The 18,113-nt window shown below is 44.5% G+C and overlaps 1 protein-coding gene across 1 annotated transcript; it reads left to right on the forward strand.

Annotated features, from left to right (window-relative positions):
- The first annotated feature begins 698 nt into the window (after positions 1 to 698).
- poc1bl (POC1 centriolar protein homolog B (Chlamydomonas), like) lies at positions 699 to 15,141 on the forward strand. The gene is made up of 11 exons (XM_037474079.2): positions 699 to 1,224; positions 3,738 to 4,149; positions 5,823 to 5,992; positions 7,128 to 7,317; positions 7,476 to 7,661; positions 8,013 to 8,130; positions 9,511 to 9,687; positions 11,331 to 11,462; positions 12,076 to 12,186; positions 13,333 to 13,485; positions 13,588 to 15,141. The coding sequence occupies exons 2-11, from the start codon at positions 3,776 to 3,778 to the stop codon at positions 13,717 to 13,719; spliced, it is 1,743 nt and encodes a 580-aa protein (XP_037329976.2). The 5' UTR covers positions 699 to 1,224; positions 3,738 to 3,775; the 3' UTR covers positions 13,720 to 15,141.
- The last annotated feature ends 2,972 nt before the right edge of the window (positions 15,142 to 18,113 follow it).

An 18,113-nucleotide genomic window follows, 5' to 3' on the forward strand; every position in this document is an offset into this window, starting at 1 on the left:
GTGAACATCAAGACAGGAATCAAGATAGTCTTCCATTCAGTCAAATCCATCCCAACCTCAAGTAAACCGCTCGCCCGTAAATAATATATTGTGAACGCTGAAAAAAACGATACATATTTAAACGTGCCCCGTCCAAATGCAAGATTGTGTTCTTAAAGAGAAGAGACGTCTCATGCATCATTCAACTGATTTATCACACAAATCCATCTATTGCATAAACCCAATTTCCTGTTTAAAGTGTTTGATCCCAGTTAAAGTGATCTATGTTCTGAAACAAAATACATTTAGGATTATGCCAAATAATCTGCAATCTGAGCATGCATGACACAAATAAATAAACATATTTAAAAAGTGTTTACAGCACATGTGTTATGTTTTAATGTGGTAGGAGGTTGACCATCCAACTGTGTCTGGTGTGCAGTGACTCTGTTAGTTCGAGATTTCGCAGTTGATAGCTCTATGATTTAGAATATTGAAGGTATTTTAAGAAATTGCATAAATGTCTATCAATTACAGGACAGACATTAACTCACACCTCACCTTACTGTTTGTCAACAATAAGTAATGTGTTTAAAGTATACTGATTGTTTCTGAATTGTTGCAACTTCGCTTTGCGTTACAACTTATGAAAGACTCACGTTGGGCCGTTTTCAGTTTTTGTCCCACTACAACACTGCACTAACGTTGGCAAGCAATTCAAAGTAGCCAGAAGCCAGTGGCACTGAAGTCAAATGACAGCTAACCGTGGTTAGCAATGCTCTTCGTCAAGCTGTTTGGAGATGACGCTACCAGTACCGGAAGCGAGGTAAACCTACCCTCTTCTTCCTTTTCCTTGAATGTGGAAATGTTAGGAACTAGTAAGAGGAAGTAGTAAACTGTTTTAAACGAAACACAATCCTCTCACCCTTCATACGTCATTTTAAGTTTCTATACGTTTGTTACTGTCGGTGATGTAAGTTAGCTAGCACCCTACAGGGGCCGGTTAACATTAAGCGAGTCCCACCCGTCCGTCGTGCTTTTGTTCTGAAAGGGTCTTACCGGAACATCTGTGTTTTTTTCCCGGCAGCTCCGACACCGGTTAGAAGCTCCACAACGTGGAGAAGAGGATGTGGCTCCGCTGACATCTGCGAGCCAGAGGTTTGACTGGAAGACGACCTCCGTCAGCTTGACAAACACAGGACAGCGGGCATAGCAAACCTCCGCGACATGTAACTTCTTTTAAAGGTAACTTAAACTCTCACAAGCGAACGTTGACCTCCCCACTTTCACGAGAGAAATGTGCGTTTGTAACGTTAACTGTCGCGCGCGTCACCTTCAAAGGGGTGTTTGTTTTGTCACTTGACGTAAACTTCCGGTGCTGTGGTTTGACAATGAAGTACAAATACTGACGTTAGAAAAGAAACCTGCACATTTTATGATCAATAACTAGACCCTCGTTCGTTAGCTAACAATAGCTGTTTTGATAAGTTGACGTGCCATTATTCTTTTTGTTCTCCCGACCCGGCTAGTCTTCATGGCTTCTTGTCTTGTCACGTGACAGAGAATTAGGTGAGCGCTGTAAAACAAATTCTAACATTGAGTTATTTGACAGATATGGGGACCTGTTGCTCTTTGTTTTGATTGCAGCCCCACTCGGGACACCGGCTCACGGACCTTGTGAACATTTCTATTCACCCGAAAGATGAACTTCTTAAGATAAAAGTTAGCTATAGGCTGTAATGTCCCCGAGTACAAATACTGAAGAGCTCAGGTTTTACTTTTTATTTCGAGTGGACCTTGTTTCTTTTTGTTGTCCCATCTGCTCAAGTGAAGTGAAGAGAAAGAAGGAGGCAATTTGTCAAAGCTCTCTGTGTTATAACACCGTTCAAGTCTATTTGGATGTGTTTGGAAGTGTGTCTGAGACAAAAATAAAACTCCATCCAGCTTATAAAAACCTCTCATCCCTCATGGCGGCCCGGCTCCATTTTCAAAACACGTTGCTGTCATTATTGTATACAGACAAAGTAAGCAGCAAAGACATGTTTGTGTTGTCGAGAGGAGAGCGAGCAATCTTCTCTTACAAACTAAAAACGGCCCAACCGGTTCTCGGAAAGAGCGGCTTTTCCTTTCAGCTCTCGTGAGTGAGACATGCTCCACTGGATATTTGTCCACTCCTCATAATTGGCAGGCGTGGAAATGAGTCATGTATGAAGGTTGATTCCAGATGAACTCACCGATCTCAACCTGACCGAGTTAACACGTCATCAACGAGTCAAGCGCCTCCAACGTGAGGCCTGGTTGGTCCTCCTCCCCGCCGTATAACTGTACAGTAGTTATTTCACCCAATCTCATTCATTGCTCCTCGTTTTAAAGCCCCCTCAGCGTGTCCGGGTGAAACATGCATCACAGATTGCAGTTTAGGAAGCTAAATGCGCATCTTATCCCTTGCCCTCTTTTTTTGGCGGGGGGGGATTTGTTTTATACCCTTTTAGCCCCAAAGAATTGGAGCAGGATTCAAGCGGAGTCGCAGGCCTCTGTCCCCAACGGCTTCCCAGTAAGGCTATCAGATTCAGAGAGAGTGGAAGGTGTGATGGATAGCCAATAAAAGGAGGTTTTGTCCTCCGGCGTCTCCATTTTATGAACTCAGGAGGACTCCCGAGTCCTCTGGCCGGGGCCCAGGCTTGAGTGAAAGGCTTGTGCGGCCGCCTTAAAGGACTCTCAGTGGATATTGAGTTTCCACTGATTCTGTCGCATCGATCGCTTTGCACGCACAGTTTTTTCTAATATTAACACAACACAATTATGTGATTACACAAGGTTCAGTGTCAAGATAACAAAGTGGTGTGTTTTTACCTCAACCATGTTTTTAAATCACGGCACTAAGCTGATCTGTCAGACGCACATGTCTGAATTGATGTCTTTGACCCCAGTAATCCTGTAATTGAGTGAAAAAGGGATCCATTCATGAACAGATATTCTTCCCAGATTTAGTTTAGACCTGACTGCTTCTTTAAAAAAGCTTCTTAAATGTTTTTAAATAACAGCAGATAGTTGTGTGCACTAATAGGAACATTGTAAAAGCTTTACTGATTACGAGATTTTGGTTTTAATTTAGGGGTTTCCCTGTTAATGGCGCAGATGAACGAAAAGAGTGAATTAAGGAAAAGAGTGTGACTTGGCCGATGGTAAACCTCGCTGTGCAGCGGCGCGGTTTGGGTGAAACAAATCCTCATTTAAGGTTACTGTGATGCAGCGGGATTAAATCTGCTCCGCTGTAACGAAGTTCATCAGGTTAATGCATCTCTCAATGGAATGCAGGGCATACTCAATTTATTCAGCACATAACTGTGTAGTAAGGCATAATTTAGCCTCTTCTATCTTTGCAATTTGTATTTGATGAGCATCTTAACGCGGCCCTGAGCATGCAATTATATTTATGATGTTGGTGTTGATTACTACTGCTCTACTGGAGCTTTGTCCTCGGGGCGATTGCATATTCAGAGGCAAGCACTATTTTACTTGTGCTTAAATGTTTAAGAAAGTAACTTCCCATAGTTGTGAATGGGTTTGTCCCTTGTTTGAACCCCATTCTAATGGAAAAGAGCTTTGATGACGAGTTCAATCTTGTAAATCTCCTCCCGTCAGCAGTTCCATGCATAGATTCCCCTCACATTACATAACCCCCCTGTTTTGGGTTTCTTACATCTTGTAAACATTTTGTTGATTTCATCGTGTGTGTGTGTCTTTCTGTCCTTCAGAGCACCCTAAAGCTCAGCCAGTCCCTGGACTTTCCGTCATGAGGTGGCGTTGCTCTCGAAAACCTGTTGTGCTGGCCAAGGCTGGCTTCCTGCTCTGGGTGCTATGGCTGGGCTACGTTCTGTTGGCGCGCTCCTCTTCCTCTCCAGAGAAGGAAGGCGAGGACCGCGATCTTGCGCCGAGACAGCTCCCCGCTCACGAGGCCGAGGCGGTCGAGCAGCTGGCGAGGCCGCTCTACGTTAAGCCGCCACCGGACCACAATGCGCCGGGCGAGATGGGTCGGGCCACTCACCTCAACCTCGGCCCCGAAGAGAAGAAACAGGAGGAGGACAGCGTGGAGCGCTACGCTATCAATATCTATGCTAGCGATAAGATTTCCCTTCATCGGCACATCCAAGACCACAGGATGAAAGAGTGAGTAGAGCAAAAAGGGCCCCTAAACGCACTGATTCTTCTTTTTATTGCTCTGTATTTTTGTCTGACAGTTCTAGCATGTATACGTGTCTGACCTTGAAAGCTGCGTAGCGCTGATAGCAATGCTGCAACTGAGGTGTCAGACATATCTTACTCAACAGAGATTAGGTTAAGCTCTTCGCTGGGATCAGTTTTCCACTGGCAATTAGAAACAAGGATGAAAGCTCTCAGGATGCACTGCAGGGCTTATTTAAGCTGCTGTAAACCGCCCCCCTGCCTCAGTGGATTTCTTTTCCATCCAGAAATGTTTTCAACTCGCAAAAGCACATTGTTATTTTCATAGGTTCCCCTTCTGCCTTTGCCTTACTGGTTCCCATCCTATTGAAACCTGAGCGTGGTGGAGATGACCACCATGCATGTAAAAGTCACGTGATTGTTTTAGATGAATGAAGTATTCTCTTTAGAAGGCCCCTATTAGATAAGAAAAAATAACACATTTTCTAAATGAATCTCCTGCTAAATCTTCTTCTAAATTGGAATTAAAACTTAAGAAAGGGAGAAATTAATCTTGCCCCACCTCGGTGGAATAAGAGTAGAACGCTCATCAAGTAGCTCGTAAAGATTTGTCAGTCTTCTTTCCGGGCTGAGTAACCTGCTTGGAAGGATGTAAGTTCAAACACTGCCTATACCAAGACAACGTTCAATCAAGAAAGCCCTTCGAACGGGAGTCACTCAACTGTGGGCAGCGCTGTGACGTGCACGATATGGGTATTGTCGCAGGGAGAGTGGCAGTTTGGATAAGTGCACATTTGACTGTGGTGAATGAGTGAGCGGGGGGGGGGGGGGGGGGGGGGTAGGCACGCGGTGTGCTGCAGCATACGTGCTCTGCTGCTCTGACCACGACACGGTGATCCATCTGCTGTTTGCAAGAACATCCGAATCATTACATCAGAGAGCTGTTTGGTGGATCATTTGTCAGCTCGTCAGCCAGCACAGAACTGCCCTATTAGTCACGATTGCTTCCTTACAAATGGTTACCTAATAGTAAGCAAATGATTGTGTATTTGAAGGTTTATTAGATATATGTGTGTGTGTGTGTGTGTGTGTGTGTGTGTGTGTGTGTGGATGCCCGTCGCAGTACTTCACCCACTCACTAAATACAGCAGCTCCCTCCTGGGTGCCGGTTTTGAGTCTCGGAGCTCCTGGTTATTAAGAGTTTACTTTATTGGTCGCCACCTGATGTCAGGGTGCATTAGTTCTAACCCCAACGTACGTCCAACGGTGTCGTGGCTTCGGCTTGCGGCAACACGAGGCTCTCAGCCGGTCACCGTGGTGACGCCCTCTCAGTGGTCCAGGCAACATGTGCATAATAATAGAGTTCACTGAAGATAATGGTTTGTTTCTTGTGGTTTCCCTCTTCTCTGTGTCTCTTTTTGTTGCTCAATTAAGGTATTTGTTCTCTCTGCGATTTCTGCTCGTTTCCTCTCTGGTTTGCTCACGTTTTTTCCGTCTCCCCCAGAACTGGGCTGTGGTATGTTGCCTACTGGTATGATACCCCACTCCCCATAAGAAAAAAACAACACTTCCTTTGGGATACGGGAGTTTAAAGGATAAATAGATTTGTACTGTTGCTTAAGTCAACTCTGTCTCTTCCCTTTTGACACATATCTCAGGTGCCGGAGTAAGAAGTTTGAATACCGCCGTTTACCCACCACCTCTGTGATCATCGCCTTCTACAACGAGGCCTGGTCCACCCTGCTGAGGACCGTTCACAGTGTCCTGGAGACCACGCCGGCCATTCTGTTGAAAGAGATCATCCTCATTGATGACTACAGTGACAGAGGTCTGTGAACAAATATTTGTATTCCTGCTAGTTAAAGCAGAAAAGAACCCAGACCTCAGTCGTGCTTTCTTCACATTGACAGCATGAAAGAGATCAAGTCATGTAGGACTCTGCTATATATAGAATAAAGATGTCATGTGTGGCGCAGGGAATACATAAAGCCTCTGGAAATAATCTGTAAGCAATTAAAAGTAAGTAAGCAACTAAAAGGCTGGACACATTCCTGGTTGTGATGGAATATTTTGTAATGTTACTTTGAGGCTTACTGGTAGTGTTTTTTTTCTGGGAAAGATAATGTAGGCATTCTTGTAAGAAAACAATCATTCATCAGAAATTAGAAAAGGATTTGATAAGTAATTGCAAATGATTCATCTAACCCCGTGTTAGTGTCACTGTTTCCGGGGTTGTGTGTACGTGTGTGTTTGTGGTAATGTCTTTTTTTTTTTAATAGCAGGCTGTTATATTTAGACCATTTTGTTTTAAATTAAAAGGCAAAACTTAAAAAGGATTGCAGCATTATTTCTGCGGTCTAAAATAGGTTCAACCCTAAGGTCTACTTACTAGCTCTGTGAATGCTACCACGTGGATTAGAGACATTGCACCACAGCGATTACTTCAATGTGCACTGAGCTGTCGTGACATCATTTCCTCTCCTCCGACCCGCCCTGACCAATGCTAGACGTGCAAGTCCCAAGCAGAACGCCCACTGCGCTTAGACGGATAGACCGCAGTGAAGGACTGACTGGGATGAATGAATCTGGTTGAACTGGGCCAAGCCTCGTGTTAACCTCAGTTAGATCATAAAAGGTGTGTTTTCTCCACTCACCTGATATTCAAGTTTATCGTACTGGGAGAAGTATTCGTGAGTAGTAATGCAGTCGGAAAATGCTTTAATGTAACGTGCCAAAATATAGTGTAGCTTAGATGAACTTGCTAGTAATTCTAAAGGAGAATCATCACCACATTCAGTAGCATTTGACCCCCATTCAGTTAGCAGTAAAAAGTTCACATGCCGGATTTGGCAGCAGCTGTGCGTCGTTTACCTAGAAAGGTAGTTCTAAAAGAAATGACATGTAAGGAGACATTACAACTTTAATGTGCCTTTTATGTTTTTATTTTTTAACAAAAACAAAAGGCTACCTGAAATCCAAGCTTGAGGACTACTTCAGTAATCTGGATCGCGTGCGGCTCATCCGCACCAACAAAAGGGAGGGGCTGGTCCGGGCCCGTCTCATTGGGGCCACCTACGCCACGGGGGACGTTCTGACCTTTCTGGATTGCCACTGCGAGTGTGTCCCCGGTTGGATTGAGCCACTGCTGGAAAGGTGAGTTCACCAAATCGGATGAATAGTAGCTTTCAGGGAAAATGTTTTTGTCAACTCTACAATGAATGGGAATAAAAAAAATAAAAAAATCAGAACCAGAGATATATTCATATGTGTTCTCCTCCCATCTTTCTACATCGGCCATGTCTCACGGTCAGGATTGGCGAGAACGCCAGTACCATCGTGTGCCCTGTGATCGACACCATCGACTGGAACACCTTTGAGTATTACATGCAAACAGATGAGCCCATGATCGGAGGCTTTGACTGGAGACTCACCTTCCAGTGGCACCCGGTTCCAGAAGTAGAACGTAGGAGGCGCAAGTCTCGCATCGACCCCATCAGGTGACAGTACGCGGCTTCCCAAGGTCTGATCATTGATTGACTTCTATCCGAGGTGGAATACTGTTGCACGGTTGTTCAATCCGCCCTGCTGAGCCCTTGATCACAACCGACTGTGTACAGTGTGACATTTCCTAATCATCCATTAAACTGGGGGCATGGTGATTATTAGCTCAGGGGAGGTTAAAGGCTTCCCTTAACAAAATAGGTGGTTCAAGCCTTCTTAATTATTATTGGACAGTTGAGTCACTGAATAAGCTTTGGATTAAAAAAAAGGACTAATTTATTTCTTTGGAAAGGAAGGTAGGATTTAACATCACCTTTATTTCACCTCATTTTCACTGTTTCTACCAGGTCTCCTACAATGGCGGGTGGTCTGTTTGCAGTGAGCAAGGCCTACTTCGAGCATCTAGGCACATATGACATGGGCATGGAGGTGTGGGGAGGAGAAAACCTGGAGCTCTCCTTCAGGGTGAGTTCAGTGCTCCTCCAGTGCAAACCACAGAGCCACTACTCTGGGACTGCCACTACGCTGGATGCCACTTAGCAACATGAGACACGCAGTACGGCTTTGAAACCAAACGCGTAGAAGCGGTGACTAATCTAGCCGGGCCTTCTTACCTGAAATCTCATTCCCACGCATCAAACATCCAAAGACCAGACGGACACCAATTAGTTGGATTGGCATTTCAGAATCAGAATCTCTTGTTTTTCATCGGGTGACACCCCTGATCCATTGATCCGACGGCTGACAGTCGGTGGGTGGTCGGAGCCAGAGTGACTCGCGTCCGTGTCGGACAGCAGGCAGCCATCTGAAAGGTATCGGCTGATACCTCGTTGGTACCTTGGTGTCGCTTATCACTCGTTTACGTCAATCAAAGTGGCCCAGATTTCAGGGGTGTGTTCGTAGCAGGGGCCAAAGGTAGGCGATGTAGTGTGTGTGTGTGCGTGTGCATGTGTGTGGGGGGGGGGGGGGGGGGTTTCAGTGCAAAGACGGACGGGCTGTTCCCCTGAGTGATGTGTTATGCATGTGGAAATAATAAATTCCTCTCGCTGCAACTTCTTTCCATACATAATTTATGTTTAGTGAATTGGTTTTCAACCCAGAGTGCTTTAAAATATGTATATGTAAAAAAATATATATATGAGGTGTGAAATGCTCACTGAATTAAGATGGAAGGTACTGTCATGCAATGGCCGTTTGGCTATGGATATATGATAATGATTTAGTTTTGTTTGATTGGAACATAACTCAAAGCTTCAAGTATTCAGAGATGCCATGTTAACAACCTCTCATACTTTAAAAGGGTTTTTCTTCTTTGTCTATCTACGGGGGAAGATCTAGCAATTATACAATGCAAATTTAAAGAATAAATCCATGCTGCTTTCAAAGGCAGCCTCCCGACTCAAGAACGGGGGGAGGGGGGGGGGGGGAGAAGGTGGGGAGCTTTATTCGGCATTCAGAAAGGATTTCTGGCATTGCAGCAGTAGGTGCAATCGACAGCCATCCGGCAGACCTACTGAAAAAGAAAGTCCCACTTCCTGCTTACAAAGGACTTGCTAGTTTATTGGCAGGCAAAGCAATAAACACCAGCTGTAAATGGAAGTGCCAAAGTTCACTAGTTGTCAGTTCATATCCCACAAGGTGTACAATAGACTATTTACAACTTGGTTAGTGAGCTGTGTAACGGCTGATTCTCTTGTAGTGGGTATATATACATCTAAATTGAAAGAAGGTTTTGATAAGCCTGCTCTGGGGGATTATTAAACCACACAATATATGATTAGTTTTTTTTAACAAAGGTTGCGATTTTAAAATGATTGCATTCTGTGTGTTGAACTCTCCTTCAAGGTGTGGCAGTGCGGCGGCAGTCTGGAGATTCACCCCTGCTCTCATGTGGGCCATGTGTTTCCTAAAAAGGCCCCTTATGCACGGCCCAACTTCCTACAAAATACCGTACGAGCCGCAGAGGTTTGGATGGACTCTTATAAACAACACTTCTACAACAGGAATCCTCCAGCCAAAAGGGTAGGACAGTTACTAATGAAGGAAGCATGTTTCTAAGCACTCCTTCCAGCTCAACGTGATGCTGTTGTGAGCAATCAGAAAGCACATTTAAGCTTACTCACCGCTCCACCTGGTTACAAAAGCATCAAAACCGTATTTTTAAGTAACATGACTTCAACAAATGCAACAGAAGAGCCAACGGCATTTTCAGCCTTGCACTTCGTAACGCAGTTCTTGCAAAACATTACAACATTTTTCTTACATGAGACAAACACGTTTGAGGCTGAAATCCCTTGCAATCATTGGAGAAAAACTTCTATTCAAAGTGCAACAGAGCCCTAAAATTCACAATAACCCACTTATAGGTGGAGGAAGAGAGAGAGAGGAGGGGGAAGAAAGGGATGATATTGGATGTGATGTGGATTAGGTGATGTTGCCATGGCAGCAGGCAGCATCCAAAACCATCTCCCATCCCTAAGAGTCACTATTTCTACGATATTTCATCGTAATTATTTTTGTCTCAGTGAGTAAAATGCTGTATTGATTACTGTACTGTAGCTCTACTTTGAGTTTTTTGTTGACATGCAATATTTGTGTTCATTGAAATATTAGCAGTAGTAGTGTACTGGAACAATCTTTCAATGAAGGTACTGAGACGGCCGTGGCTTATATAGTATATCTATATCATAGATAGTCTGTTTGTCGCTGCCTCAAATTCGTCTGTTGCGTTGCGAAAAATCCAAACAAGCTGTAAAGACTCACTAGCATTAAGTTCAATGGAGATGTTTTATATCATATGAATTACCTGTGTAGGTGTCAACTAATGAAAAAGGTGTGTGTGTGCGCGCCGAAGTGTGCACACTGGTTGTGTGGCGTGTGCCTCTCAGGTTCTGAGCATTGGGCACCATCAAAGATTCATGTATCTCAGTTTCACCTACCTGAAAATAAAAAATACATTAACGTTGGGGATCTTTGATCAAACAATATGTCACCTGGTCAGGGGCAGATTGAGCAAAGCCCTGCCGGACCAGGTCACCAACAGTGAGTTTATTCGCATGTGAACAGACTGCAGAGCCACTGTGTAGCTCAGGGATAGTGCTCAGTTATTTGTTGTCCTTACCTTTAGGGACATTTCTTCAAACAGTCGGGTGGCCGCATGTCACTGTCCTCCAGATGTTTTATTAGATGAGGTTCTTAGTTACTAGACCGACTCATTCAAAAGAACACCTGGCATTAATTCTTCAGAATATTTGGAGATGTAACGTGGAATCCTTTTTCACATAGGATGTTTATCCCGGCAACATTCTCCGTGTGTTCTGATCGTAAAATAAAAGGTTTGTGACTGAAATGGATGTTCCTGTGGTTACATTCCATCCTCAGGCAGCACAAAGGTGTAAAGTGTTTGAATGCCTTAAGGAGTTCCCTACCTCCGCAAACACAGCTATCTGATTCCTAGTTCCTGGTGTAAGGGACGTCAAAGTAGGATGTAAATATTTAATCTATACAGCAAGGATGCCACGAACAACCAGGGTGTAATACGGTAAATATTATCTCAGTCAGAAGGTAAAGATCAAACCATGTTGTTTGTGTTCGAAATAACCATTTTCTTTTTCTCCTTCCTTGTCCACGAAAGACGACTTATTTGTTGTGTGCTTACTTTCCAGGAGACCTATGGGGATATCTCAGAGCGGCTGCTGCTGAGGGAGAGGCTGAAATGCAACAGCTTTGAATGGTATCTGGAGAACATCTACCCGGAACTCCACGTACCGGAGGACAAGGAGGACTGGCATGGGGCTGTGAGTGTCTGCCATCTGTATGTTTGTCCTCTTCCAATCAAAGTGCTGTGTCCGCGTTTCATTCAGGCCCATCGCAGATCAGCCAAGCTGCTGATGTCAAGAAGAAATTGCCATGCAGTTCTGTCTTACTTTGTTTCATTTACTTTGAGCCTACTTTGGGAATGGGGGAGATCCTGTTGGACCCAAAGCCATTTGGACTCCACTCAAGACCATAAAAGTCCATGGTGGAGTATTCCATTGTCCATACATGGGGCCACTTTTTTAACCTTGACGGCTGTGAGGTCACATGCTCTGTGTGACCTGGGCCGATTCTAAGTGACGACACCTGAGGAAATCTTTTTAAAAAAAAAAAAAAAAAAAAATGTTGGCTTGTTTTTATTGGAAAACAGTACGGTAAAATGTGTTTCATATTGATTGGTTAGTATAATTAAAAGTGTGTGCGTGTGGTGTGTTCAGAAGGCTGTATTTGTTTCAAAGTAATAAATAATTTGCATTCTTTCATCAGAGGATTGTTTGTAGCAGCTTAAGTGTTGAGCTGTAAGGGAAAACCTCTCCTACCCACAAACCACGGCGTTCTAATTTGAATTGCTGAATGTTGTTCTCATCCTGCCAGGTACGAAGCTTGGGAGTAAACTCTGAATGTCTTGACTACAACTCCCCTGAGCACAATCCCACAGGTGCCCAGCTTTCTCTGTTTGGCTGCCACGGGCAGGGGGGCAACCAGGTACATTCAGGCATTTCATGCCTGGTTTATTCTCCTTCTCGACACACACACACACACACACACACACAATCTGTTCACGATCTCCTGGCCAACACTCTCTTCTAACCTCTAAAGTGAGACCGTAGTTGATTTTCTAAGCAATATTGCTCTCTGCTGGTGTTTCACCACGACTTGGATTGAATGAAGGGTAGAAGTACAGAATTTTACCATACAATCCAATATTAGCGAACTGAATCAAGAGGTACTTTGAACGCCCGCCAAGTCCAGTGATGGATGGATGGATGGCTTGGCAACCGGCAGAGTTGTCCGTCAGAATGTATATTTTATGTGGGAGTCAGACAACAGGCTGCTCTCCCTGTGAATTTCCAACCTGCTTGATATCTCTGATTACCCTGCCAATGCGCCATGTGTGACTGAAAATCAATGTTCGGATGGCTCCCCGCTGAAACAAAAGCCTCCAAGGCCCCCCCGTCGCCACCCGCCTTGCTTCTCAATTCCTGGCCCGCATAACAATCACGTTCCAATTCAAAGATACATAAGCCTTGTGGGCAGAATCAATGGCACAGCCTGAGTAAAGACGCCTAAAGCCTTACATGGGGGCCCTGTGTGACCCCGTGTGACCCTTTCATTTGGAGCTGCCATGATGGTCCCCGTTGCACCTGAGAGATGTATGAGATGTAAAGAGCGGGATGGGGTGAAGATTGATTACTTGACCTGCCGTTTAACGGGACGCCCGGCGAGTGGTGCATCCGTTGTCTCGGTGGGATGTTGAATGGACACCGGGGAGGAGAGACTTGGGTTTGTGTTCACGTCCGTTTGGTGGTTGGCCAGAGCCCCGCCGCCGATGATGAGACGACCGGATGGACACACAGACGGTGCCACCCACTGGTTGGGTCAATAAGGACTCGACCCCACGGCAGTGTCCTGTAATCCTGTTAGTGGACAAAAACATGCCACAAAAAAGAGAGCTTAAAAGAGATCATGTACTAAAACAAATCAAAAGGAGGCGGAGCTTCACTCTGAGTCGCTGTTATTAGAGTCGGTATTCCTTTCAACATACTGTCCTCACATTGCAAAGACACCCCAAAACACACATATTCATGCTGTATAATCTGACCAAATAACCGGGTCTTTCTTCTGCTGCAGTACTTTGAGTACACGACCCAGAAGGAGATCCGCTTCAACTCTGTGACGGAGCTGTGTGCCGAAGTGACTGAGGGACAGACCGCCATCAGTATGAGGCACTGCCCCAGTGACGGCGAGATCAAACCTCCCAGTATCACCTGGGACTTCAGAGCGGTAAGGGTTCACACCCGAGCACCCAATCATTTCCCCAACACCATGTTTCAGGCAGACCCTCATCCCACCACTAATCTATACGGTCTCCTTTGAACCTGCCAGGACGGGACCATCTACCACCCCCACTCGGACATGTGCGTGACGGCCTACCGCGCACCGGGCGGCCGCACAGACACCCAGATGAGACGGTGCACCCCAGGAGACAAGAACCAGCTGTGGAAGTTTGAGTGGTAGGAGGAGGAAGGCAGAAAGTAGCAGGGAACCAGCCCCCCCAAGTGACCTTCGTTTACCACAGTGCAATTACTACAGAGGTCTTCCAGCGAGAGTGGCGGGGAAATGAAAGGTGGCGTTGCAGTCACTTTAAGCCAATGAATTGCCCAATTCAGAGCTTTTTTTTTTTTTTTTACTGGTTTGAATGACTGAATAAGGGAAGAATGAATGAGGTTTGATAAACCAGAGACTTTCATCTTCATCAAAGTGCCTCTGCAACCAAAATAGAGCCGAGGGCACGCCCAAAGTCTCGCCATTGTCTCTGATGCGACATCTTGAAGCAGTGAAACCGATTTTTACCGGCCAGCACATAAAGAAGTGCCTTTCAAGGAGATCGAAAGCGTTTGCTAGAAAACGTCACTACAGGATGTGACTTTGGATGTGCAATTAAGATGAATTATTGCTGTTAAATAACCATGTTTGTCTGAAGTTGTCAAAAAATGGGTGAGGAAAAAAAAACATTTCGAAGAAGGGCAGCTGAAAAAAAGACAGGAATGTCGGGTCAGCAGCGCAAAGCAGCTACTTCTCCACACGCTTCGTCATGTGAGAGGAAGCCCGCTGAGAGGCGGCTGCGGTCATACTAGACTGCTCAATTCCATCTTGTGTCCTTGGAGCCAGTTTCATGGTAGAATGCGGCCCGAATAAGCAGACGTGAGGAATTTTTAAGCCTTTGTACTAAGTGCAATTTGCCCCAGAGGGCCTGGTGAGTTTATTAGAATATTCTCATCTATTTTTATTTTTGTAGTGTTGTGTAAAATGAATACCCACTAAACTCACCTGACACTGTGCCTTGAAAGGTTGTCACTCTTAAAAGGACAGGTTTTCTTTTTACCCAAGAGGAAACGTGCCGGATGATGCCAGGTGCATTTAGAAATGTTTGAGGGCTAAAAACTAAAACCACACCGGCTTGATGCAATTGATTTTAACTTTGTTAGGTCTGTTTGTAAACCGTACTTGAAGCAGCATCCATAAAACTCTCCTTGTTTGGTTTTCCACTGAAGACTGTTTTATTTTTGTACTGGGATTCAATGACAGAAATGATGCGGCTGAATTTGCAGAGGACTGTCTATCGCTGAGTAGCGTTTGGTGTCCGTGGTCCTTTTTGAAATCATGAAAAGAGATTTTCATACTAGTCTATGCATACATGTAACATGACGCCAGTTTTGTGTTTTTGTAAATGTTTTTTTAAGGGACCAAATGGGGACAGTGGTGTTGGAAAGCACCTTTTTTTTAACTACTGATTGTGCAAAAGGGATGGTGGTGATGATCGTTTTTAAAGGGTGATTTAAATGGGACGGCTGTTTTCAATGATACAAGCTGTCGTGATGATTGTAAGAATACAAAATAAAAAAAACTAACCTCAGATGCACAGCGTCATTTTCTTTGTTTCTATCTCTGCTCGATAAAGCGACATGCAGCAAAAGAGGAAACTAGGCTGTCGCCAGTTCATCCATCTGCTCTTTAATTGCTGCAACAACATGAAACCGGTGTGTTTGTTTACCAATGATTGGCATCTAATTCAAACCTTCCAAAGCGTCACAGTGCCCACCCCACTAAGAGCGGGATTTCAGTTTTCAGTCATTTGGCACCATCCACTGGTAGAAAAGCAAACACCACACTACTGAAGGGGCCTCAAGTCTTCACTGACTCAAGGTCAGGAGAAGAGTTTAAATTTGATGGGGTGTAAACCACTGAGAGTAAACAATATCGGATCGCATGTTTAACTTGTTCATTGTGTACAATTCACCATGCAATGCAGTTTTGTTACAGCTGAATACAGCTTGGTATTCAGGCTGTAAATAGTATGGTAACTGTGGGCTTTATCCTCTTGATGCTGCTGCAGTTGTCCTTCAATGACCTGTTGCATTAAGTTAATCTGCCCCATCTCATTCACGTGATTCCTTATCCTTCAGCCCTGAGTGTACTGTAATTAGGAATCGTTAATACGTTGGGCTTCAATGATCTGATTAATTACCAGCCTCTATTAAAATATTACAGCAGCCCAATAGATAAATGATGGATCCGGTCATAGCCCATGGCATTCAAATCTATGGACGCTTTTGATTGCTTGATGACAGCTAGTAGTACTTTTTCCAGCTGTAGGTCTTAAAGGGAAAGCCTCATTTTGCCGATTAAAACAAAGCAGTGAGAATTCTGCAAATAACAATATTTGGGACTCATCTTGCGGTTCAATTCTTAGGTCTTGAAGGCTGAATGTATTTGTGTCACAACAGGGAGGATCGCACCCAACCTGTAGGTGCATAGGCAGTTCACCATGGTTTCATTTCCTGGACAATATGCTCACACCAAATATCCGCTGAATGGAAAATGTTATCCATCATCCGGTCCTGAAAGAAAAAGCATTAACATTATTACAATGTGTCTCCGTTACGCCTCCACCCCGGCTCGGGAGAGGAGGAGGACGCAACTACCCAAGGCCACGCCCGCTGGATGCAGCAACCTGTGTACTTTGCAACAAGACGCTACAACAAACACACGCTGCCACAACGGAGTACTGAATGGTGGGTTTATTTTCCCATACAATGATCAGGTATAATGACGATACATACGATACAACACCAACAATTACACACAAGTAAGTAGACACGGGATAGGAGGGCTAACAGGTAACAAGGCCTGTGTAGTAGGGCCCGGCCAGCGGTCTGTCAAAGCAAAGAAACGATAACAAAAGGGACCCTGAGCTTCCCTACTCCTCTAAACCTACCTACCACACCACTTACCTCACTGCCATTTTATAGTGCAGAGCTGCGCTGGATTGGCTGGAGAAACAGCTGGCCATCGTCAGCAGCAACTCACCACACCTGTGAAGAAGACAGAGCGGAACAAAGACAAAAACACACACACAGCAGCCAGACCTAACAGTCTGTGACAATCACGACACGCCCAGTGCACTGTTATATATTACAACACTCCGGCTGACTTGTGGCCTGCCGTGTCTCCGTTTCACAATATGAGTTCTTGATCAAACAGCATGCCACTCGCGTTACCGTCTCGCCTAGAGTGATGTTTTTTTCGTTTTGTTTTGAATTACATCTTTTTTGTCAAAAGTTTTCATATTAGTTTTATATGAGTGACAGCTGGCTGCATAATACAATTGATATCCAGGTTTGGATGCTGGGTTCTCCCAGTGTCAGTGAAGAGGATTCAGACTAGTAAAGAGTTGTTGATGCATGAAAAATTATTTTTGGGGGGTTGGGTTAGTGTTATTAGTAAGAGCTCACCAGATTGTACAGTAAAAAGCAGTTAAAAATAGTTAAATGCCTCATGTTTATTACATGTTAGGAACCGGTAATAGTTCAATAAATCTGGTTTCCTGATAATTGAGAAAACACTAATCGAAAAATCTACTCAAAGTGTCTTGTTCGTGGTTAAATATCTCAGACCATGATACGCCCCCCGCCCCTCAAATATGGAATGCCGTTTTAGTCAAAATTAAATAAATGACCAAATACACGGTAATGCATAATGACACAGCATTTCATGATAAATAAATGAATAAATACACGGTAATGCATAATGACACGTACTCGGTAATGCATAATGACACGTACTCGGTAATGCATAATGACACGTACTCGGTAATGCATAATGACACGGTACTCGGTAATGCATAATGACACGTACTCGGTAATGCATAATGACACGTACTCGGTAATGCATAATGACACGGTACTCGGTAATGCATAATGACACGTACTCGGTAATGCATAATGACACGTACTCGGTAATGCATAATGACACGGTACTCGGTAATGCATAATGACACAGCATTTCATTTCACGTTCTTATATGCAAATCAGGGGGCGTGGCTATCTATCACATTCAGAACAGACGACAGAGCCGTGTGCCGTCGACACCGCTAGCGAACGCGGAAGCACCCCCCTCCCCCTAGCATGCTAGCATTAGCGGATCAAATCGATCAACATGGGTTATCTGCAGATACTATTTTGACACATATTGAGGGTTTTTTGGAAATACTAGGGCTTGCGGTTCCCACTTCGGCAGCTCTAGACTGCGGTCAACTCAGGCGACACTCGGATATCCGTGGTCAACTCAGCCGACACTTGAATTTTAGTGCACGTTTATGCTGACATTTACGGTATTGAGCAAGTAACCGGACCAAACTTTGAGAAATTGTACCGTAAATGTCAGCATAAACGTGCACTAAAATTCAAGTGTCGGCTGAGTTGACCACGGATATCCGAGTGTCGCCTGAGTTGACCGCAGTCTAGAGCTGCCGAAGTGGGAACCGCAAGCCCTAGTATTTCCAAAAAACCCTCAATATGTGTCAAAATAGTATCTGCAGATAACCCATGTTGATCGATTTGATCCGCTAA

The sequence above is a fragment of the Pungitius pungitius genome, chromosome 17 (assembly GCF_949316345.1).
Source record: "Pungitius pungitius chromosome 17, fPunPun2.1, whole genome shotgun sequence".
Lineage (NCBI taxonomy): Eukaryota > Metazoa > Chordata > Actinopteri > Perciformes > Gasterosteidae > Pungitius > Pungitius pungitius.